General features: G+C 49.0%; 1 protein-coding gene across 2 annotated transcripts in view; it reads right to left on the reverse strand.

Annotated features, from left to right (window-relative positions):
- Positions 1–25,728, reverse strand: part of LYST (lysosomal trafficking regulator) — a 3,192,287-nt gene that overhangs the window by 2,564,836 nt on the left and 601,723 nt on the right. For both annotated transcript variants that reach the window (XM_078648813.1, XM_078648812.1), the window contains one exon: positions 22,091–22,157. In XM_078648813.1, coding sequence (XP_078504939.1) covers positions 22,091–22,157 — 67 coding nt within the window. The remainder of the gene's footprint in view (positions 1–22,090; positions 22,158–25,728) is intronic.

The following is a 25,728-nucleotide window of genomic DNA, read 5'->3' on the forward strand; positions in this document are numbered from 1 at the left end:
ATCTATTGTTCAGCTGTAATATTTCCCTTGCTTGCGATATTTTCAGGTCTCTCAATTCTTGCAAGATAGTAGGGCGCTAGGTGGCGCACAAGCGGAATGGCCGCGGTCTTCTGAGGCTCCCGCTGTCCGGCTCCTAATCCTTCATTTATCCTGGGCTAAATCCCACTTCAACGAGCAGAACTCATTGGTATAGCTGGCTGAAGTCTTGGAGGACCCAGCGGACTGAATGTTTGAGTTGTGGAGTGGAGTACGGGATACATTTTACCCTTTCGCAGAGCAGCGCGAGATGGGCCTGCAGTGACTGTGGAGCCTGCACCCGGTAACTACGACAACTCGAGCACCGCTGCTGTGCTGTGGTGTACGGGTCACACGGACGCAGCTGAGCGAGCGGCTCAGGGGCTCAGTCCAGCGGTCGGCTGGAGGTGCTGTTGTGAACCTCGGCGAACTTCGACGACCCCCCACTGAGCGATACCTTCCCTGGACGACGACCTAGAAGTAAGGTGGAATGGGACCTGATCTGAGAGAGGGCTGCGGCGGAAAAATGGCGACGATGACTGCGAGCAGCCTGGCATAGTCTGGCGGACAGATCTTGCCCTGCCTCTGCTGAGGTGCGCACTGCGACCCTTCATGCACCGCATACCTACCCTTGCTGTTGGACCTTCATGGCGCCTGGAGGACCGGTGATCTTTGCTACATTGGACATCTGCTGACGGTGTTCGGAGATCGTCACACCTGGGCTGCCGACTTTTCCGTGCTCTCTTCCTGATTGCCACTGGAAGTTCCTCTGAAGCGGCTGCTACCGGCAGAAGGTACTTACCCTGCACTGATATTGCTGGGACTCTTTCCATACCTGCTGTGCCTCTGCTCTGCGCTGCCGGGGACGCCCATTACCTCCGGAGGTGTCACTAAATGGCGGCGTGCAGCGCAACGGATTGAACAGACTGAGATCTTTGCTGTCCCGAGGATGCTGTGCGATTTAGGGCTATGATATTCATCCTACTAATCCTTTAGCCCCGGGCTGGTGGGTCTTATCGCGAGCTGCGCTGAGGTGGAACCGTATTATGCACGGCAACAGGGCTGACCAACTGCGATGGAAAATGGCGGCTAAGCTTCTCTGGGGCGCGGAGCGATAGGCTACTGGGGAAAATCCCCACTACCTGGACATTCGATCTGGAGATTGGGGTACTCTTGGTACTCCTGACATTCTAGCCTGCCCTTCTCCATAAGGCGCTGGTGTCCGTGATGTTGTAGATACGCTTAAGACCCGTATGGACAGTATTGCACATAAACTGGATACGCATGAGATCCGGCTAAAGGAGGCGGAACAACGCATATCTGACTCTGAGGACGTCACGGACAACTGAAGAAAGCAGTCACCCAAATGGACAAATTGATGCGAATCATGGATGCAAAGAATGAAGATATTGAAGCGCTCAGTCGGCGCAATAACTTTCGTATCTTAGGTATTCCTGAAAGTACCAACACAGGGCGCTTGGAACAATATGTCGAGAGACTGCTGATGGCGATTACTGCTGAGGTTGCCATTTAAGGTCAATTTATAGTTGAACGAGCGCACCGATCGCTAGGCCCGCGGCCGCCACCAGGAACCGCCCCGCGTCCCATTATAGCGCGTCTGCTCAACTATCGAGACCGTGATGTTGTTCTCCGAGTGGCGCGGGAGAAGAAGCAGCTTTCCTATGGGGGCGTCCCCTTCACCATCTTCCCGGATTTCACAGTCCGAGTGCAGGAAGAGCGACGCAAATTCAACGCAGTACATCAGAAGTTGCGCCAGGAACAGGTGGAGTATGCTTTACTATACCCGGCACGTCTGCGTATCACACACCAGGGGTCGCAAACTTTTCTCGGCAAAAACATTTCTGAAAACGCTGAAGAAACGTAAAAATGTCCTGAATGATGCTGATGAGCTTGAGGAGGCGACACTGTCTGGAGTGGAATGAGGGCAGCAAAGCATGAAACCACAGGACCATATTCTGTATGTCTGTGTGCCCGCCACTGCAACGACGGCTGAGAGACTGCTGGACACTCCCAGATTGTAATGTATATCTGCTACGTTGAATGATAGTTTATAGTATCTGTACCTTGTAATATAGAAGCTTGGCCTCTTGCGGGGTAGATAGCTAACATAATTTCTGGCATGCCGGACACCCCTGCTAATATTGAGATCACTAAGATCTGAGGATTCCCTCACTTATAGCAGGGTCTACGTGTGCTATTTAGATGGATACCCCAACTGGAGTACCCCTTTTGAAATGTGGTTTGTTCTGGTTGGGGGGGAGGGGATCAATACTGGCAGGTTTGGTTCAGGAGATGCATCTGGCTCCACACTCACATACCCAGTTCGCTAGTCTCTTCTCTTCCTACTCCACCTATGCGAGAGGTACTGCTATCATGATTAAACGCTCAGTGCCATTTGTAGTCCTAGGGGAGGCCCTTGATCCTGCCGGGCGCTATGTCATTGTGTGGGGTCGTCTAGGGATGGACACAGTTACCCTAGTGAATTGTTACGCCCCTAATGTCGACACACCTACATTTTTCACAACGCTATGGGGCAAGATTGTTGACATTGGTTCCATGCATATTATATGGGGGGGTGATTTCAATGTTGCACTGATACCCACACAGGATAGGGCGGATGGGGCCGCACTGTACAAGTGTCGATCTAGGGAAGCCTTACTGCGGATGGTGGAGACAGGAGGTTTGATTGATGGCTGGTGATACTTCTTTCCAATGCTTAAGGAGGGTACACACTTTACATCATCGACTGGAACATGGGCACGCCTGGATTATTTTCTGCTGACCAGGGGATTGACTACGGGTCTGGAGCGGGCTGACCATCTGCCCAGAACCTACTCTGATTATAGTCCAGTTCTGATTCACTTGCACATGCCGGGATGGGGCAGCCCTAGGCCACAATGGCGGTTACAGCCCACAGCCTTGCTGGATGAGGTCTTTAGGACGGAATTGGGAGAGGAAATAGCGGCCTTTTTTCCTCGCAACAAGGGCTCAGTTGACAGTGTCGAGGTCATATGGGAAGCCTTCAAGGTGACGATCCGAGGCTACTGTATCTCAAAGAGCTTTGGCGTCCAGCGGGATATACAAAGAACAATACGTACGCTTGACCGCGAACTGAAAGGGCTACAGACTAGTATGGTACGGGGTGAGGTGGCCCAGGCGCACATTGATTTTCGGGCTAAGCTATTGGAATATTAAGCAGAGGCTGCGAGAGAAGTCAAGTTTAGGGGTAAACACTGGTCAGCACGAAAGTACTGTGAGGGTGACAGACCTGGCAAGGCGTTGGCGGTCACTACTCGTACGCCGCGCTTTAGCAACACTGTTTTAGAAGTCACTACTACAGAGGGAAGGATATGTCGGGACAATGCGGGAATATTGAATACTTTTGTTTCGCATTACAGCACATTATACACCACGAAAAGCTCGTGTGAAGTACGGTTTGATGACTTCCTTGGGGACGTCGCGCTCTGCTGGTTGAGCGATGTCCATAGGACCTTCCTGAGTGCACCCTTTGAGTTGGACGAGATCAGGGAGGCAATAATGTCGTTAAAGAATGGTAAGGCTACGGGGTTGGATGGGCTCCCTGCCGAATTTTACAAAAGTTACATAGATGTAATGGATCCCGTCCTTCGTGAAGTATTCGAGGAGTCACTGGGGGCTGGGGTTCTGCCTCGCTCGATGCGAGAAGTAGTGATCACATCCCTCTTAAAACCTGGGAAAGATTCCACGTCCTGCGATTCATATCGCCTGCTATCCCTGATAAATTGCGATGCGAAGATCCTTGCCAAGGTGCTGGCCACTCGTTTGTCCCTCTTGATGACAAAAATTATACTGCCAGATCAATCGGAATTTGTCCCTGGTCGCTCTACTGCCCATAATTTGCGGACCCTGTTCTCCCTGATTCAAACAGTAGCTCCTGATTTCCCGGTGGCGGCTATTTTTCTCGATGCCTCAAAGGCTTTCGACTCGGTCGAGTGGAACTACCTTTTTGCCGTGTTACAGAGCATGGGCTTCCCTAAGCTGTTTATCTCCTGGGTGCAGCTATTATACACGCAGCCCACTGCAAGAATCCTCATAATGGCCATCGATCTACCTCGATTAATATTACACGTGGCACCAGGCAGGGGTGTCCACTCTCCCCCCTCCTTTTCGCTATAGCTGTAGAGCTGCTTGCCTGTCGTCTTCGTCAGCTACATCCGGTCGGTGTTTTCAGTGTCAAATTGCAATTTCGTTGTACGCTGACGATATGACGCTATTTGTCACAGATCCGCAACATATTCTAAATCCTTTGTTGCGTGAGTTCCTTGTCTACGGCAGATTATCTGGAGTACAAATAAATTGGAGCAAATCGCAATTTTTCCCCCTTACGGACACAGTGCCGGAGTTCTCCCTTGACTTTCCGTTCGAATGGTGCCATTCAGATCTCCGATATTTGGGCATACAGGTCTCTAGAGATAGGGAGGAGACACTTCAGCTTAACTATGGCGTTGCCGTCACCAAATTGACCTCTACTGTCGATCGCAGGCTCTCCCTCCCTTTATCCATGGCGGGGAGAGCTTCGCTCATTAAAATGGTGATACTACCCCCGTTTTTTATATCTCTTTTTAAATATCCCCTAGCACCCGGGAGCCTTTCTTTTCAAAACATTAAGAACAGAACTGATTTGACTATTCAGGGGAGGTAAACAACCGAGGCTTCGGTGGTCGGTATTAGCACAGCCTTACGACAAAGGGGGCTTTGACCTTCCTGACTTTGAAGTTTATTATATGAGGCGCACTATGCCTATCATTGGATGGTGCCCACGCCTTTTATGCCTCAACTGGCAATGGAGGATTGTGTGGCAAATCCTCTTCCCCTGAGCGGCCTCATACAAGGTCCGGTTGCGGCCATAAAGACTCCATTCACGACTGTAACATGTATGATAGATGCGTGGCGACGTATAGCTAAAATGTTATGTTGTTCCTTACTCTACTCGGCGCGGATGCCTTTGACCTACCATCCTAAACTAGCGCTGCTGCAAGAGAATGGATTCTGACTGCTATGCCAACGCCTTAAGGTGGAAACATGGGGTGACCTTTTTACGGATGGGCAATTCTGTGCCATGGATCTGTTTTTTAAAGATCACCGTCCCACTCCACTAGATATTTTTTATTACCTACGGCTGCATCAGGGGCTGAGGGAAATTCTGCTGATTACCCCCGGGAGCCTGACAACCTGCCCCACTACACTTTATGCTAAGCTCACAGGATGGCTCGCACCTTGTATCAGGAATTTATGGACTTATTAGGGCGCAGTGACAGGGGTTTGAGGGGTCTGCCCGATCACATTGGGGAGAAGATTTGACTATAGAGATCACTGACGAGCAATGGTGCTATTGCTGTAGCATTACGGCTAGAATATCTGCTAGCTGTAGACTAAAGATCATCCATTATAGGTTTCTGCAGAGATTGTACTATACGCCAGCTAAGACATTTAGATTCCACTTGTCTGATAACGATAGATGTGAGCACTGTAATGCAGAAGGTGCTGGATTTCTCCATTTGGCATGGGAATGCCCTACTGTCAGGGATTATTGGATGCAAGTACACGATGCCCTGAAGGCCATGGTGGGGGAGACCCTGGATGCTAACCCCCTGTTCATGCTGTTGGGTTTTACGATTCCCGTGTTTAAATCCTACAGAAAATTCCTTGATACCACTCTCTTGCTAGCAAAGAGGAGAGTGGCGTGTCGATGGGGTCGGGGGAGAGCCCCGAAATTCAAGGACTGGCTCAATGATGTAATTTATTGCCAGGAACAGAATGCCATCTTTGCTAAAACACGGCCAATGTCCAGTAGACCGAAGGACATATGGGGACCATTGACCACTTATCTTATATCTCAAGGTGCGACAGACGAGGGTTCAATGCAGGATGAGATCCTTGGCACTGGGGATGAGGTCTTGGATGCTTAAGACTTCTTCTGGCATGTGATCTCTGTTATTTGTTATCATAGGTTATGCGAGATGCTTGCAGGATCTTGATAAAGTTACTGTCATTGCTCGTTTATGACTTATACGCCCACGTATTTCCCTCAATGCTTTATGTATCTCTGTGTTATGTGGCCCTTATGAATCTCCAGGAGCTGTAAATGTGTGTTAGGTACATCTGCTAGTGCTATCTGTATTCATGTTTGCCTCGACATGCTTTAATACATCTGTATAATTATTTTGCCAATTATTGCCTGAACGGTTCTCTTCATGCTCCTGATGGAACAAATGACACGGTACCCCTGTCTGATTGTCTTTGTTTATGAAATATCAAAAAATAAAGTTTATAAAAAAATGTTACAAAAATTCTTGCAAGATAGTTACCAGCAGTTCCTGTACTGAACTATCTTGTTCCGCCTTTCTCCTTGCAAAGTTTTCACTAAGTTCGAGGGACTGATGCATTTCTTTTTCTGCCTCTTTTTCTACTTCTGGTTCTACTTCAGATGTTGGTGCAAGACCCGGCCTATGTACCATTGCCTCTTCTTTGTCTACGTTTTGTGGCGTCTGTGAGCATACATTAGCATCCTTAGTCGGCGGCTGATTGTTCAGTGACAGTTTCTCATGGGCAACTGTGATTATTTCTACCAGGTCTGATCTTACATTCAAATTTAACTGAGGCTGTGGATGGGGGGGGGGGGATTGTTATGACAGGGCGTGAGAGGGCGACAGGGCGTGAGTAGGGGCGAGCAGTAGATTCTGGCCTTGTGTAACTTGTAGGACTTTCTCGGCTGTTTGGTCTTTTGCCTTTTGCTCCACCCTACTGGATTGTGGAGTGCTAGTAACCTTATCCCGCGCCACCAAGGGCTTAGTGAAGAGAGGGTACTGCTTAGAGTTCACCGGATTGTCATCCTCCCTGTCAGGTGTACTCTCTGCTCCGCCCCCCTCCACACTGCCTTCTTCTTCTTTGCCGCCCACTGCTAGCATACTTAGGTCTGCGGAAAGGTCAGACAGTGTCTCTTCCTCCTCGTCTTCCTCAGAGGCATTTTTTCCCGCCAGCGCCTTAGCTTTTAAATCCATTCTTTGCTGGGCGTTTCTTCTCCCCCTTCTGGCACCTTTAGACGCTACTACAGGTGTTGGCGAAGAATTTAGAAACTCCTTCCCTGCCCCAGCCTTAGCTTGTTTGCTTAGCAGTTTCGCTGCCGCTTTTAAGACTACCAACATCTTATTACTCTTTCTTAGGTGTTTAGTCGCTCACTGAATCAGATGTTTAGAGAGTCACGAAATTGAGTAACCCCAAACCCTTAATACCAAGGAGGATCTTGTGATGGATGAACCAGCAGAGCAGATCAGGGTTTTTTTTTTTTTGCAGAGAACTTCAATAGTTGCTTTCTTCTAATATTAGAGCGTGTCACACCCAATACTTACTGAGGTCCATATCAGAGGCGCACCTAGAGCCAAATTTCGGGGGGGGGGGGGGTCGGCTACGAAAAAATTTCGGGGGGGGGGCTGAACATTTAATCAGTAGGCAGAGTGGAGCTGCAGGGGCTAATTAACATTCAAATGGTCTTTTAAAGACCGGTGAAACGTTCGGGTGCGGCTCTGTGTGTGCCCGGGATCTGTCTCACCCCGGGCTGCTACACACGACGGGGGGGCTGAAGCCCGATGAGTCCAATGGGTGTTGCGCGCCTGGTCCATATACACCTGTACACATTGGTCGGGGCCAGCGCACCGCTCCTTGCAGGCTCAAAGTTCACAGTCTTCTCAGAGGTATTCCCCCCCCCCGCTACTTCCTGTTCAGGCCTTCATTCCTGCTCTAGCCAACCCTAATTTTACAGTTATTTCGTCTCTGGGCTTATGCTTTATCTCCTTTATCGCCTCACCTCGCTGTCTCACTGGCTGACCTTCACCGTCTTGGCACACCTCACTGTGGCATCACCGCATCCTCTGCATGTCAGCGCCACAGAGCCAGAGCCCGCACCTCGGGGTGGGGGGGGGGCGTTTTCCCCCTCGTTTTTTAGGTCGAGGACCGAAAGGCTGCCAACCATTGGATGAGAGGGGCATCTCTCAGTTCAAGCCCCGTGTTTTTTTGCGTTCTTTCAACTGTGATGTCATCCGTCACTCAGAACGCCAAAAACACGCCCCCGAATCCGAAATTTTCTGACTTGCGGCCGCCATTTTGCTGCTCGTTAAGATGAGATCGCCCGCTCCCGCTGTCCTTGTTCCCGCCCCCTCCTGATGTCCGTGTCTTTGTTCCCGCCCCCCTCCCTCTGTCCGTGTCCTCGTTAGCGGCCCATGGGGTTCGAGGCCCTGCTTAGCCCGCAGTCCCAGTCCCCCTAAGCGCAGGAGGTGCGCCCCGCTGCCTGGGTCCCCTGGGGGACATTCCCCGCAGCGGTGCGGTCTGATCTCCCACGGCGAGGAACAGCCTCATGGAACACCACCGCCTTTGGCGTACGTGCGTGCGAGAGGGCGCAAACGAGCAGCTGGGGCCGAGTGTAGGCCGGCACAGGCTCCCGTCGCAGTTCCTGGCGGCCATGCGGGGCTGATCCAACTGGGCTCTGGTGGCGGCCTCGGGCGGGTTGAGCGAGCGGCAGTACTGTGAGCTCTGTGGTAAACTCGAACAGCTTCTGCGCTGTGGCCGCTGCCGGAGCTCCTTCTACTGCAGCAAGGAGCACCAGCGTTAGGACTGGCAGAAGCAACAGGAGGTTTGCTCCACTCTGGCAGCGTCGTCCTGTCCTGTACCGTTGTGGGGACAGCATGATGCGTCTGCTGCACGGGCGGCCGGATTCCTGGGGACACTGCCCCAGCCTTTCCCCCCGAGCCCTGGCTCTTGCCTATTTTACCTAGTGATTATTACGTCAGTGTTCATTTTGCACCTTTTTGGGGTGAAACCTAGAATGACCGGGCACATTTCAGCAATAGCCCAAGTGGGTGTTCTGCAAGCCCACGCTGCGGAGCGGCGCGTGTAAGTTCAGTAGCCGTGCTCGGTTTCGCGCTGTGTGAGATCACTGTCCAGGCTGCGAAAGAAGCACTTTCAGCTGGAGGCCACGAGAAGGGGACCTACTATTTAGGGACACCACGCGCCGTGACCTGCTGGCTGTCGTTGCACCTGTTCTTGAAGTGACCATGTCGTCTTTGTACTCTCGCAGCAAAGAGTACACCCGCAACCAGAAATCGCAGTCCGACTCGCCCCCATCCTCTCCCTCTCCCATCGCCAAGACTCTCAGAGTAAGATTCTTTTTTCTTGTTACCTTTGCTTGTATAAAAACTTGTTCTGATGTTGTTTACGAATTGCTAGCTGCCACGGAACTAGAACCGGTCGAACCAGAGGGAGGGTGAACAATAATGTGCAGTAGCTCTACAATGCTCGAAGGGTTTGGGATGCGACTCCGAGCCTGCCGTCTTCACAAAAATGCAGGTGCTGTTTACTTGCTGTCCAGTGTTCCCCAGTGAAATGAACTACCTGTCAGTTTAGGGCCCCTCGAGACCTTGCTTGACTTATTCCCCCCTGCACAATCTAGTGCTTTGAGACGACATGTGGGAACGTAATCGAACATTCATACATTGCTCTAGCTTACTACTAGTGACCATGGCCACGTGGTGATTTAGATTGGCAGATGCGAGAATCCCCTCAAACAACAGTACCTGCATCTTGTCCTTTGATGACTTGATGCGAGAAACTGTCACTGCCAGAGGTACATTTTTGATGACCGTACACAATTATGTCTGATATTGAATCGTGGTAATTTGTGAATTTATGACGCAAAATGATGTACCCAGTTTGTTTGCAACTGTCCTTAAGGTCTGTTTTAAATGATATAATAATCTAGAGTTGACTTCAGGCAGCAATGCACGACCTAAGCTTAGTGGCATTTCTGTAGCAAAGTACACATGACAAAACCAGTAGTGTTTTCTAAAATTACTATTTTTTTTCCTCCGGATTCCTTAAGTGGCAAAGCGGCAGGGTACTTTGCTTGACCACTTAAGGGCGTGAAAGAACAGCTATGCATTGCTTTGCTGCATCCATAATGTGCCCAGCTTCATCGTCTTGTGTCATATTTAAAACTGATCTGAATTATCTTTCTCCATGTTAAACTTTTTAAACCGTTAGTCTTTTGACCAGTTCTGCTTTGCAGCCGAGAGACCAATTCAATAAACTGAACGACCTCAAGACATTATAACACCTGACAAACAATATTTCACTGGGTAATATACTGGCTGCTGGTGTTTGTGTGTGTATATACTAAGGGGTCGATTCCGATCCGGTAAAAAGCGCTCTGAATCGTCGTACGGAGCGTTTTTCCCCATACGAATTGTACCTGTAAACGTCCCGTACGTACAATGAAGTACGATTCGTATCAGGAGCCGTACTCCGTACGAGTCGTACAAGACACCGTACGACTCTAATCTCCGTACGATTCTCCCTTGGAACCTGCTGTACGTGACATCTGTACGGTTCGCGGCTGGTTTTTACGACCCAGCAAGTACGATACGTGTCGGCTACGCACCGTACAACTCTTTTTCTACGGGAGCTGATAACAGCCGTGAAATCAGAGTTCACGCCGAAACAGGTACGGAACGGCCCCCCGGGTACGGTGCGTACCCCCCATGATCGCAGGGGTACGCACCGTACCCCTGCGATCATGGGGTGTACGAGCCGTACCCCCATTGTACGATCGGTGTACGAGCCATACCCCATTGTACGATCGGTGTACAGCGGTGTACGAGCCGTACCCCCATTGTACGATCGGTGTACAAGCCGTACCCCATTGTACGATCGGTGTACGAGCCGTACCCCATGTACGATCGGTGTACGAGCCGTACCCCATGTACGATCGGTGTACGAGCCGTACCCCATGTACGATCGGTGTACGAGCCGTACCCCATGTACGATCGGTGTACCCCTGCGATCATGGGGTGTACGAGCCGTACCCCCATTGTACGATCGGTGTACGAGCCATACCCTCATTGTACGATCGGTGTACAGCGGTGTACGACCGTACCCCATTGTACGATCGGTGTACGAGCCATACCCCATTGTACGATCGGTGTACAGCGGTGTACGAGCCGTACCCCCATTGTACGATCGGTGTACAAGCCGTACCCCATTGTACGATCGGTGTACGAGCCGTACCCCATTGTACGATCGGTGTACGAGCCGTACCCCATGTACGATCGGTGTACGAGCCGTACCCCATGTACGATCGGTGTACGAGCCGTACCCCATGTACGATCGGTGTACGAGCCGTACCCCATGTACGATCGGTGTACCCCTGCGATCATGGGGTGTACGAGCCGTACACCCATTGTACGATCGGTGTACGAGCCATACCCTCATTGTACGATCGGTGTACAGCGGTGTACGACCGTACCCCATTGTACGATCGGTGTACGAGCCGTACCCCATGTACGATCGGTGTACGAGCCATACCCCATGTACGATCGGTGTACGAGCCGTACCCCATGTACGATCATGTACGAGCCGTACCCCATGTACGATCGGTGTAAGAGCCGTACTGGTACGGCTCTTACACCAATCGTACATGGGGTACGGCTCGTACACCAATCGTACATGGGGTACGGCTCGTACACCCCATGATCGCAGGGGTACGGTGCGTACCCCTGCGATCATGGGATGTACGGACTGTACGGTGTGTATGTGTTTGTGTGCTTTTCCATATGACTCGCCCTTACCTGACGTGGACCGTACGAATCGCGTCCTCATACCCCGGTCCGGATCATACTCGTCGGGTCGTACGGCATGTGTATGAGTCGTACGGCATGTTTACGAGTCGTACGGTTCGTGGTTTCAGCCTTGCAATACGTACGGATCGCGACGATTCGGACGGATTCATGGAATACGGATCGTACTACGCGACTCAGACGGACAGGTACGATTCGTATGGAGAGGGCTCCGGATACAAATCGTACGGACGTTTTTTTTCCCGAATCGGAATCGACCCCTAAGTGTCAAGTTTGAGTCGCATTTGGTTTCTTTATTTTGAGACCCATTTTATGAGTATTTGTATTTTTTAAAGGTGCAGTATATCCCTTTCTCCCAAGATATTAAATCGCTGGATTGTTATTTCCAGCGCAAAGGTAATACAGAACTAAGCAATAATAGACAACTCATAGGTTTAATTCCCTCTTAAATGCTAATAGTATATAGCTCTGTTGATTGAACGCCCAATGAAGAGGTGCCGATAATTTTCAAGTTACATGTTAGGATCCCAACAGTGCACCTCAAAGTTCAATAATAAAACAGATTAATCAGACGCCGAGACAGCTGTTTGTGTTGTGCTCTGTGTGGTCCGTTTTGATTATATTTCTGATTCATATCAATGTTGGAGTAAGAAATGCGTGTGTAGCATTGATATTTTGTTGTTTTTTTAAAGTTTTTTTTTAAATACTGGCACTTAATATTTCATAGAGTATTGACTTTTACGGGACACTGATGTCTGACTCCTGCAGTGATAAAAGCTCCTTGACTAATGAGCAGCTGGAAGGAACATTGATGCTCGCGAAAATGGAGAGAAGCAGAGTGAAATGGTTTCTTTGAAATGTACTGTAGAGGAATTAACATGGTGCGGTGTTGAAGTTATGACAACCAGTTTCAGAGGAGGTAATGAGTCTACCAAAAGAAAAAAACGTGAACAGTACTATATGTGTCTGTTCAATACTGTTAAGAGCGGGTTAAATAGTAGAGAAGACTGGGAAAAACTAATACAATAAAATAATTATTTACGGACACAGAATGCACGGTTTCCATCATGGGAACCTCTATACTGAGAGAGATAGGAAGTGGAAGTGAGAACTCCCCTCAATAAGGATGTAATGATTTTGGTTTTAATAACCATTGAATTATTGTAGCCATACAATAAATGGGAACCTCTATACTGAGAGAGATAGTAAGTGGAAGTGAGAACTCCCCTCAATAAGGATGTAATGATTTTGGTTTTAATAACCATTGAATTATTGTAGCCATACAATAAATGGGAACCTCTATACTGAGAGAGATAGTAAGTGGAAGTGAGAACTCCCCTCAATAAGGATGTAATGATTTTGGTTTTAATAACCATTGAATTTTTGTAGCCATACAATAAATCTTCATATTGTTCATCTATTGCCTGTGCAAGCATCATTGACTTGCTAATATACGAGTACTTTATGAAGAGATAGAATAAACGTGGGAATAAGGACATATTAGTAGTTATTCACAGCCGCTATAGACACTAGCCCAGGAACTACCCTTGGCTGCATTGTCTCCATTAGCATTATTATTTCTTTGATAAATAATTATGTTTTAGATAAATAACTATAAGCAGAAATTCGCCATTCGAAATGTAACAACATAGGACGCTGCAAATAGTAGATAGAGATAGTTTAAGATGGCCGCCATGGAAACGCAGTGATTTGCTCACACAACCGAGCCACTACGACACCAGCCTATTAATTATCCGTGGTTAGACGGTCCCTACTAGCATTATCACATTCTTTTGATATATAACTATAAGCAGACATCAGACATTAGAAATATACCAACATACCACGCTGTAAATAGGTTATGGAGATAGTTTAAGATGGCCGCCGTGGAAATTTGGGGACCAGCTTACACTGGCGAGCGTTTCCTCCGACACGGAGGGGGAATATAGATTTACTTATTTATATTTTGTTCATAATTAACAATCAGTAGCACGAGGGAGGAGCTTGGCGGGCATCCGAGATGGCCGCTTGAGCACAGCGCTCTCCGGACCCTCGCCGCTCCCGGCATTTTATCCTGACTGAATCCTGATTTCCTGCAAGAATTCATGTGGAGGACGTTTGGCTGATGACCCTGGCACTTTTCAGAAATCGATTTGGACATTGGATTCCTGAGATATGGTGATCTGAACTTTTGGGCTCCGCCCTTGAGGTGCGCCCGGGACGGGGTGCGGTTCTGTGGCCGTCCTGGAATTGAACAACAGCGGCAGGAGAACTAGCCTTGTGGGTCCCCCTCCTAAGTTTCGGTTTCGATTCTGTTTCGACTTGGGCCGACAGTGTGCGTGTCGTGCAGGGACTGATACTTGGAGGCAGTTCGGCTGTTGGGCCTTCCCGTGGACTATTTGCTGGTCTGGCGACCTCTACCCGTGTGGTGCCCTTTTTGGAACCTTTGGTCCTGCGATCTGGGTGTCGGGCCCGTTGACCCTGGTAGCTCGCCTTGTGACGCATCTTCAAAATGGCGGGCAGAGGGGACAGGGAGACGCGCAAGACGAAAACACCTATGCGCGGAGCTCCGGTTCAATCTAATGTTATGGACCGCTATACCCATTCTAAGGGGTCCCCCGGAGCTGCCCTGCCTGGTCCTATTACAGCGTCCGATCGAGTTTTGGAGGAGTCGGCGGAGCCCTCCCTGCAGGACATTATGGGCGCCATTTCGGGCGTGAGGGAATCCATCGTCCTACAGTACGAGGCCTTGGCCCATAAACTTGACACTGTGGCTATTGAAGTGAATCTGATTCGTGCTGATCTCGGCAAGACGAATGAAAGGGTACAATCATTGGATATTAAATCATCCAGCCTCACGAAGGACGTATCGGAGCTCCAGACGGAGGTTGGGAATCTCCGTCGGGTGAACGACTTCATGACCCGACGCCTGGAGGATTTTGAAAATAGGGCACGTCGCTGCAATGTCCGTCTGGTTGGTGTACCGGAGAACCCAGAACCCCACTCGGTGGATCTCCTGGTTGAAGATCTGGTCTTGAACCATCTTGCCCCTTCTGGTCTTACTAAGTTTTTCACAGTGGAACGTGCACATCGTGTTCCGGGGGGCAAAGGTAAGCCGGGAGCCCCGCCGAGACCTATTGTGGCGAAGCTTTTCCACTATAGAGACCGGGACGCTATCCTGCAGGCTTCGCGGGTGAAGGGCCCGGTGGCCTTTGAAAATGCCACGGTGAACTTTTACCCGGACTTTTCCCAACAAGTTCAGAGACAACGGATGGAATTTCGTGGTGCCAAGAAACGTCTTCGGGACCGGGGCCTACGCTATGCTATGCTCTTTCCCACCAGGCTTCGGGTCGAGTATAACGAGCGTACCCTTTTCTTTGATCGACCAGATGTTCTTAATGACTGGCTGGACTCCTTGCCTGACCGTCCTCCTGAGACTGAGCCCGCCGCTCACCCTGGTGGTGCCGAAGGTGGTGCGGAGATCTGACTGTTCGGCTCTCATGTCTTACTTTGAACACGTTTTCAGGAGTGTTGGCCGGCGTTCCTCTACAGCATAATTATTTTGTCTTTAGTTTGTTCCTTTTAGTTCTTGGTGTGGTCGGGGGGCGGGTGGAACGGGGGCCTTTCCTCCTCCGGGGTCTTTGTGTAGAATAGGGGTCCTAGGGCGACAGGCACACTGCAGGTTGGGGTGGCTCTTTAGCTTTTTGCAGGGGTGCAGGGTGGGGGGTGTTCCTTTTCAGTTTGGGGGAGGGGGGTTGGGAAGTTCTTTCTTTTCTGTGTGTTGTTTTCAAGGCGGATTGCTCCTGTGTTTGCTGCTGTTTCTGATGTCGTGCTCATGGACGTGGGGTCTTGGATCGGGTGGATGGGATGGGGGGTAGAGGGTTAAAATTCGTTTCCTGGAACGTTAACGGTCTGGGAGATCGTATTAAGCGCAATGTGGTTTTGAAATGTATACGACGTTTATCACCGGACATTGTTTTCCTGCAAGAAACTCATTTGATTGGAAATGTTTGTTATGCAATGAATAGGTGGGGCTACCGCCTTGTGGCACACTCGGGGTTTACCTCTGGTTCCAGGGGTGTGGGTATCCTTGTTCGAACCTCCCTCCCCCTGGCAATTGATGAGGTGATTCAAGATGACCGAGGGAGGTATGCGGTCTTGGTGGGTAGATATGAGGGCCGCACCCTATCTCTCTTCAATGTTTATGTCCCCCCGGGTTTGCAGACTTCTACTTTCACTGATTTGGGCCGCGTCTTGTTAGATCTCCCTAATAGTACTCTCTTCCTGGCCGGTGATTTTAATTCGGTGCTTTCCGGCCTTCACGATCGCCATCCCCCTAGGGATACTCCGGCTGCTCAGCAGTGGTTGGGTGGGTTTCTAGATACCTTTGGCCTTGTGGACTGCTGGCGACTGTTGCATCCCACTCAGCTTCAATACACATTCCACTCTGGGGCACATGGCAGTTTGTCTCGGCTGGATTATTTCCTGATGCCCGCGGCCCAGTCGTCGGCGGTCAGTGAGATTTTGCATTTGCCAAGGGGTATCTCTGACCACTCGCCGCTCTGGCTTCGTTTTGAGGTTGGGGTGGAGGCAGCGGGCCGAGTAGCTCCCATTAACCCATGGTACCTTTCCTCCCCTGAGACCCGTAGCCTCTTGCTCAAGTCCATGGATGCGTATTTCCTGGACAACGAGGGGTCGGTCTCTTCGGCTGTGTCCCTGTGGGAAGCTTTTAAAACGGTGATTCGTGGACAGGCCCTTTCCTTGATTGTTGAAGCTAAGAAAGCCGGGAAGAGGGAGGTGGTAGACCTTGAGGGGGAGATTTCGGCTTTGGAGGACGAACTGGACTCTGGTGTCACACCTGAGAAACTTCACGCCCTGGGTTTGAAACAATTTGCCTATAAATCCCTGGTCACGGACGCTGCAAAGGTGATGTTCGAGAACAACAAGGCAGGTTATATGATGTGGGTGATAAAGCGGGTAAACTCCTAGCGTGGTTGGACAAGAAAGAAAGAGTTAATCGTGTGGTGCCCGTGATTCAGTCTGCGAGTGGTGAGAATGTGACTGACCCGATTGCTATTGTTGACCGTTTTGCCGAATACTTCCGTGTTGTGTATGCTCCCGTGTCTGTGAGGGATGTGGCTGATTCTCGCCTTCTGTTGCGTGATATAACTCTGCCCTGTGTCTCCGACTTGGACCGTATTGCTTTGGACCTCCCTTTTACGGCTGATGAGATAGCTATTGCTATCCGTTCGCTCCGCTCGGGCAAAGCATTGGGCCCGAACGGGTTGCCTATTGAGTTGTACAAGTTACGTCCCGATAAGATGGCGCCGTATCTCCGCGATATGTTTTTAGAATCCCGAGAGCGGAACATCCTTCCCTACGATCAGCGTCTGGCGACGATAGTCGTCATCCCCAAAGATGGTAAACCGCGGGACCTTTGTTCCTCATATAGGCCTATATCCCTGTTAAATGTTGAACCCAAGGTTTTGGCGAAACTTTTGGCGTCCCGTCTTCTGTCGGTTCTTGGTGACCTGGTCCATCCAGATCAATCTGGCTTTATCCCGCATCGCAACACTGCTTTGAATCTACGTCGCCTTCACGGCGTGATAGCGAGGGCGGGGCTGTTGACGGAACCGGCCATTTTGGCGTCTTTGGATGCCTCTATGGCCTTCGATACTGTGGAGTGGCCCTATTTATGGGCGACTCTTGAGAAATTCGGATTCGGGTGCGAGTTTATTAGCTGGATTAAATTGTTGTACGCGGAACCTCTGGCGCAAGTTGTGGTGAATGGTAGGGTGTCGGCTCCCTTCTCCTTGGGCAGGGGCACCCGCCAGGGTTGCCCCTTGTCTCCGCTGCTGTTTGCACTCGCTCTTGAACCATTGGCGGCCTGGCTTCGGTGGGAACCGTCCCTTAAAGGGATTCGTTGGGCCCCGGACTTTGAAGACCGTGTCTCGCTTTATGCGGACGATATCCTCTTGTATCTTACCTCCCCTCGTAAGTCTTTATCCGTTTTATTTGACGTTCTCGCGTCCTTTGGTGCTAACTCGGGACTTGTAATTAACTGGACCAAGTCCTGTGTATATGTTTTATCTGGTGTCTTGCCTCCGTTGCCGAGTAGACTTCCCATTCAGGTGGCCCAGGATGGCTTCAAATACTTGGGGATTTTTGTTACTTTGGACTCGTCCCTTCGCTTTGATCGTAATCTCCTTCCCCCGTTGCTTAGACTACGTTTGGACGTTGCCCGCTGGCGTAAACTTCCCTTATCTCCTCTGGGTCGGGCGGCCCTGTTTAAAATGATGTCATTGCCGCGATTTCTCTACGCTCTCCAGAACTTTTATGATCCTATCCCTAAGACCTATTTTCGGGAGATTGAGAGTCTTCAGAGACAGCTTATTTGGGATGGGCGTCCGCGCATTGCTCTCGCGAAACTTTCCATCCCGTGGTATGACGGGGGCATGGCGCTCCCCGACATTAAGAGATATTATTGGGCCTCCCACCTGTCTGCTATCAATCACGTTATGTTTTCGCCGGGTCGTAATCCGGCGTTCGAGATGGATAAACTTCAGCTCCCGGGAGGTGATTTTAACAGAGTGCTTTACTCTCGCTCCGCTGGGCGCCATCTTGTGGGACCTACATTGATTGCTTTGACTGTGTGGCGCGCTGCGAATGTGAGCTTGGGCTGGGAAGATCGCTTGACGTTGGCGACACCGCTTTATGCTTCGGAACGTCTGGGCGGTCTCTGGTCTACCAAGGGTTTCGACCGTTGGGATGTGATTGGGATTAGTAAGGTGGGGGATGTGTACTCTAAGGGTTCTGTGCGGTCGTTTCAGGCCCTCCAGGCTGACTATGGCCTGAATGGTCGGGAGTTCTTTCGTTATCTACAGGTCAGACACGCCCTTGCTTCGGTATTTGCTCCTGGTGAGATTCCGCCTGATTCTTCCCCCCTTGAAGACCGTATCCTTGACGGGCATCTTCCTGATAGCACTATCTCCCTGATCTATAAAAAGTTGATTAATAATCGGGCCGACCTACTGGTCCGACTTCGGGAAGCGTGGGTGGGCGATGGGTTGGAACTTGATGATGAGGACTGGCAATCGGCCCTCTCCTCCCCGAAGGAGGTGGCTATTCCGGCTCGTCTCCGTCTGGTTCAACTTAAGATCCTTCATCGGGTGTACGTTACGGGACCGCGTCTGGTGGTGATGGGCTTTTCCTCCGACGGGTTATGCAGGCGTGGCTGTGGTTTGAGTGCAACTTTTTTGCATATTCTTTGGGAGTGCCCGATGGTGGCTGCTTATTGGACGGCTGTGCTTGAAGTGATGGCTGTGGTGACAGGTGTGTCCTTGCGTCCGGAACCTCGTCGCTGTCTTTTGAATGTTTGGGAACCCACCGACTATTCGGTGGCCCAGACCAGATGGGCCACCCTGGGTTATATGGTTGCGAAGCGGGATATCGCGCAACTCTGGGGGGCCTCTAGGCCCCCTGACGTCTCAAAATGGGAGGATAATATGGACTGGTCCATGCTCCGTGAGAGGACTGTCTATGTGGCCAGGGGCAGACCCAGGGCGTGGACGAAGGTTTGGGGTCAATGGAATGACTACCGTGGCGACATTTGTACTCCTCCCCTTGTAGGCACTGCTGAGATTACCCTGTCTCCCTAGGCGAGCGTTCCTGGAACCCTTTATATAGGGGTTGTGCTGGTGTTTCCGGTTCTCCCCTCTGATCTCCTCGCCCCTCCTATCCCCCCCCCGCCCCCCCCATCTCCTTGGTGCTTGGAGCTCCGTTTATGTTCTCCTGCTGCTATACCCCCTTTACGTCCTTTGGGCTGACTGACAGTACTATACTTTCGCCTTGTTGTGTGCTTGTTCTTTCATATAAAATAAAATCTGTTTTGTCCTGTATTTCGTGGGGAGTATTGCATTGTTGGTCGATTGTTGCCTCTGCGGGCAGGTATCTTGTATTTCGACTCCTCTTTAGCGGCCAGCCCGTGTGGTTGTTGGCCCATCCTTGTATTTTCTTGCTTACTCCAATAAAGGTTTTTAAAAAAAAAAACAAAAAAAAAAAAAAACAATCAGTAGCACATGGAAAATAAGAGCTAAATAGAATAATTAATAAATAGATAAAAATTTGTCCGTGATATAAAAAGCGAGGCTACAATCACGTGGTACGAAAAAAACTAGAGACAAAAAATGACCTCCTGAATTGACCCCGGGTATAAATAGAAGACGCCTTAACCTTGCACTCCATAGATGAAAACTGGACTTTGGATGGATGCAGGGAGGCTGTAAATTCTTTTTAAGGTAAGCCAAGAACTATGTAGCCTTAAAAATAAGATTTAGAGGAGTATTTAAGCCAGATTGAGGAGCGGCACTCAGACACACCCTCTACGAGAACACAGCGCGCTAAGCTTAACAACGGGCGGCTGTTTGCTACTTAGGGCACACTGTGAGATGTTAAATAATGTACCACTAGCCCGTAAATAAGTGTAATCGGATATATAAATTAGTCCGTTTTTGATAAAGGCAGCGATAAACCATAAATATATGTGAGCACCGATTTAAAACAGCATAAAAAGGGTTGGTATTAAAAGATAAAAATAGGAAATTTCCTGTAGCTGGAAATGTTCACAACACCAAACCGTGAGTGCTACCATACAATAAGATAGGTTGTGGTTAAACAAGCGAGAGTATAATTTCATTATCCTACATCTAAGAAGTGCTGAATACTTGAAAGGGACAAGACATCTATCTAAGTGAAGGTAGTCTTGATAACTCAAAATAGGGAAGCTATGTGATCCTAAGCATGAAAGTAATGAAATATTATAATTCCCTCTATACCCACAGGCCTATTTAACAAACGAAATAAAAAGGAACAAAGAAGAAGAAATAGGTACCTGCATAACTCGGCTGGCCAAATAAAACGACCAGGTATTCTACTGTTCACCTTGGCATATAAGTGGTTACCAATGATAATAATAAATAGAGCTACACTGTGAGTTTTAATTTACCCTTAATTTTCATTTTTGTAGAGAACCAAGCTGGGGTTTAAATATCCTTGAGGCACCCCGAGTATTGGTGATATCTAACTGCGACTGACAAGCAGACCCTATCAGGCTCCTTGAACATTTGCGTTTTTTTAGGCAAGTTAATAGCCTCTCCTTTTTCATAGGATGGTTTATTTACCGATAAAAGCCAAAATGTCTCATTGAGTCAATATGTCTATTTGTTTTCTGTTGGCTGTTTTAGCATGTGCCCAGTGTATTTTTAACTACAAAGACACAGTGGCTCCCTCCAAGGTCCTTAGGAATTGAAAACATTATAATTGGTATGTATAATACACCAGTTGGAGATGATGTAGAATCCAGTTAGGCTATGATTATATGCCTGAGAATATAATTTATATTGTTTATAGATATTCATTGCGAGTGATTCCACCATTGTAAAGGAGTACTCCACAAACACTGTAGAATTCCAACGAAAACAGTGAGGTAGGATGAAAGTCTATCAACACTCTTAAGGGACCATAATATAGGTTAAGATACTTGAAAATAGAAATGTTGCCCTAAGAAAAGTAGATGTAGTGGTGCTTACGCACATAAACCAATATAAACTCCATTTTCAAATGGTAGAGGTGGAGATATACTAAATGTTTGTTTGACTTTCAATAATGAAATGTGTCAAATGTACATCGCAGTATGTATCTTTACGAAATGCCGTTATAAATGTATATTTGGTAAATATAATGCAGAGATAGATCAGAATGATTTTGTTAGAAAGCTATGATAGTTTGTCGTCAGCAACACGGTATTGAATAATAAAACACATATTTTCTACTGTCTAGAAAACTGTCCTGAAGAAGGTGAAACATCATTCGAATATCACCGAAACGCTGCGTCGACTTTTTTTTTTCTGTAATAAAATGTGTTTTCATTGCTTATGATTTTTATGCTTTTAACGATAACTTGTTTTTAAAATTGTTAGTATAAATAAACAACACAAATGTATTTTTGACATATCAACTTTTGGATTCACGTGTATCATTCAAGTGTTGGCTGACACAATGAAGTTTTAGGTTATTTCTTTGATGATATAGAATGCTTTTGTCCACGTATATGTTTTTTGTTAAATTGTGCTTACATAATCGTACGTAGAACCCTGGGACATTTTGTTGTTGCTTTTGACCTTACCCAGTCCCTATTGTAATTAGTAGGGTACCTCCCTTCCTTTGTTAACCTGTATCTACAGCTATAAATGCCACAAATATATTTTCCTTGGTTTGATACTTAACATTTAATATATAATATTTTTGTTTTTGATGAACTTTTAAAACATACTAAAAGGTTTTGCTTTTAACAAATATTCTAATATTCATGTTTAATAGAAAATGTACATAACCTTTGAAAGATGGGTCAGTCTTGGAAAATATATAACGGAATCCACTTAGTATGATTTTGACTGCTCCCTGTTGGAGAGAAAGAGAGGAGATAAAATACAACAGGTCAGGTCCTATGCAAAGGAGGCTCAAACAGAGAAAACTCTTTTCTTGCTGTACAGAAACAGGTTATACATAAAGCGGCTCAACTAATTATTGTTGATTTAAAAATACGCCCATGTTTCCAATAATATCTTTTTTGTTACTAAAACAGTTTAGCTATGTCGGCATTGTAATAGAAAGGTTCTGTGTCATGAAGATTAGTAACACAATTCTATCGCATTGACCGGTTTTTATGTTTACAACATGCTGAATCACCTGCCATTAGCCTATAAGCACAAGAAAAAAACATTCCCAAAAGGGCCAAAACCATGGTCAACTTAAGGAGAAGGCCTTTATGAGCTGAACATGCAAATTTCCCTAAAAATCTTCAGCACACATATGGAAGGGCTTTGATTCAAAACCTAAAACCACTGAAATTAAACATTATCGGTAGGGTACACAACATTCACTCTTCCCCACAAAGCACTATACGTGCCACAAGCAACAGCACAGATATTTCTGGGACATCACATATGGAAATAATGAAAACACCTTTTTAACAACTAGAATACTAAGAAGGAGCAGCAGGCATCCTCAGTGCTGGGGGTAACTCGCAGTGCTTTTACGGGAACGATTCACTTTTGCTTTCCTTAACTTGCCAGGGAGCGGATTTGCTTCCGGTATCATTGATGTGCAATGAATTATTTTGCGACCATTTTGGGCATGCAACACACTGAGATCTTCAAACGTATTTCCTGGAAACTTCTAGAGCCATTGCCACCTGCAGCAATAAGCAGCTGCCACATTTGCAGCAGGAGATTATTCCACACCTGTTCCTTGCACAACTGAGACAGTTGGAAAGAGGAAACAGGCCCCCTTTTTTTTAAAAACAAGTTTTTATTGTCATATTTGCATAAACAATAAAGGACGCTGTCATCCAGGGGAGCCTGCAACAATAATGAGCACGACATCAATTGCAATTGACATTTTCATAATAGCAAACAACAGTATAAAAAGAGACTAAGAACCACCCCTACCTACTCTCCCCTTCCAAACACCCCCCGCCACCCCCCCCCCGCCCAAAAGGTCGCACAGCTCACCATAAGTCCAAAAACCACTCCTGCATGTAGTACACCATTCATATAATAAGCTAAACCATTCATCCCGTCCATTCCATGCTTCAGACCCTCCCACATCTCCCCTCTCACCTATCCTGAGGGAGGTCATCCTGTTCCGCCGGGGGCTCCAGCCACACCCCCCTATAATCAAATTTTACAAAGCTTTCGCGGACAGCCCCTGGCTACGAAAATCGGGCGCTCTAGGCCCATGTAAAAGTCCAAGCCCCTCTTCCAGACTGTCAGCTTAGGGGCACGGGGATCCTTCCACCCAGCAGCTATATCTCTCTTAGCAGTGGTAAGGCCTAGTAACATCAAGTGCCTCTTGTATATGTTACTCCCAACACCATCCATGACATGTAATAGGGCAAATTGTGGTGTGTTCGGAAGCTCCCTCCCCAACACCTCAGCTAAACAGGCCAGAACCCCTCTCCAGAAGAGTGCCACAGTCCCACAGCTCCACACCGTATGAAGGAACGTCCCCTCCTCACAATGACAGCGAAGACAGTTCGGCGAGGCAATCAGACCTGCCCGATAGAGGCGAACTCTCGTGTAATAAATCCTGTGTAGGTATTTGAACTGGATTAAGCGGAGGCGCATCACTATGGCGGCACCCCTGGGTGAAGCCACTGCCTCCCTCCAATCCTCCTCTTCCAACCCACCCACATCCGCCTCCCAGTGGTCCCTGAGCCTCTGAAGTGTAGGAGCACTATGTGTGACCAGTGTCTGGTATATGCGAGAAATGTTTTTGGTTTCGAGGTCCCCCATGAACACTTTCGCCTTCAGGGGGTTGAAGTCCGGGAGGGTCTCCAGGCCTACCAAACTAGGGGACAGGGCGTGGCGAAACTGCAGGTATCGAAAAAATTGGGAGTTGGGCATATTAAAGTTAGCTCTGAGCTGCTGGAAGGATTTCAACGTGGTGTATTGCATCACATCGCCCAAGGTCGAGATGCCCACATTGTCCCACCCCGTGAATCCCCGTAGGGAGGCCAGCGCGGGGAAGCGGCCATTGTGCCATAACGGCGTCTCCGCCGTCAGAACGTTTTACCACCCCACACGGCGCAGGGCCTGCCTCCAAATCAGAAACACCACCCGGGTGACCGCCGGCAGTGACCTACGCAAGGGTGCGGAGTAGAGGATGGCATGGAGCGTGTTGGAGCCCATCAAATAGCGCTCCATGGCATAGGCCGGATCTGCACGATCACCATACCACCAATCATTCAGCACCAATAGATGAGAGGCCTGGTAGTAGGAGAGGATATCCAATGTGGCCAATCCTCCACAATAGGTGGAGAGGAAGCACGTGCGCAACGCCACCCAAACCGCCCCCCCACCCCCCACTGGAACTACCTCAGATGGGAGGTGACCTGGCGAAACCAGCTATGGGGAATCGGATACGGGTGGTTCTGGAGTTGGTATAGCAGACGCGGAAGCGCCACCATTTTGAAAATTGCTGACCTACCATAGATGGAAAGCGGCATACGCGACCAGGTCTTAAGGTCTGCCCGTACTCGATCCCACACCGGCACCAAATTCCGCTCCCAAGATACGGTCGGGGCATCCGATAGAAAGACTCCCAGGTATTGTAGCCCTCCGACCGCAACCATCAGCGGAGCGGGCCAATCCCCCACCACCGAAGTGCGCTCTCCCAACACCCACAGGGTAGATTTGCCGGGGTTCATATACAGTCCCGAGGACTCACTGAAAATCTGTAGAATTTCAAGGAGACGCAGCCCCGACTTATGAAGTTCAATAGGGAAGAAGAGGACGTCATCCGCATAAAGTGCTATTTTGTCAGACGGGCCGTGCAGACAGTCAAACCCCTTCAGCTGTGCGTCTAACCGCACCCAAGCAGCGAGCGGCTCCATGGCCAGGGCAAACAGGTAGGGCGATAGCGGGCACCCCTGCCGGGTACCGCGCCGAATGTTGAATGTAGAAGACACGGCTCCCGCCACCCGCACCGAGGCCGTCAAATCGGTATACAAGAGACGTACGTAGGACAGGAAGCGAGGGCCCAAATTAAGCAGCGGGAGCAAGAAGAACAGGTATACCCAGCTAAGGGAATCAAACGCCCTATCAATATCGGCTAGAAGCGCCGCCTGCCGCCTTGTGCCTCTAATCGCCCCCAGCGCCACATGGGCCCGTCGAATGTTGTTTCTGGTCGCCCGACCTGGCATAAAGCCAGCCTGGTCTGGATGCACCAGGTCCGAGATATATGGAAGGAGCCTATTAGCCAAAGCCTTGGCCAGCACTTTGGCCTCCACATTGAGAAGCGAAATGGGACGATAGGAGGAGTGCTGCTCTGGGGGTCGTCCCGGCTTGTGGAACACCACCACCTCCGCATGCCTCCAGTCTGGGGAAAGCCTGCCCTGATCCCTAGCCTCCTCCAAAGCCGCCCGATAATGAGGGGCCAATTGGGTATTGTATTTCTTAAAAAATTCACT

The sequence above is a fragment of the Lissotriton helveticus genome, chromosome 6 (genome assembly GCF_964261635.1).
Source record: "Lissotriton helveticus chromosome 6, aLisHel1.1, whole genome shotgun sequence".
NCBI lineage: Eukaryota > Metazoa > Chordata > Amphibia > Caudata > Salamandridae > Lissotriton > Lissotriton helveticus.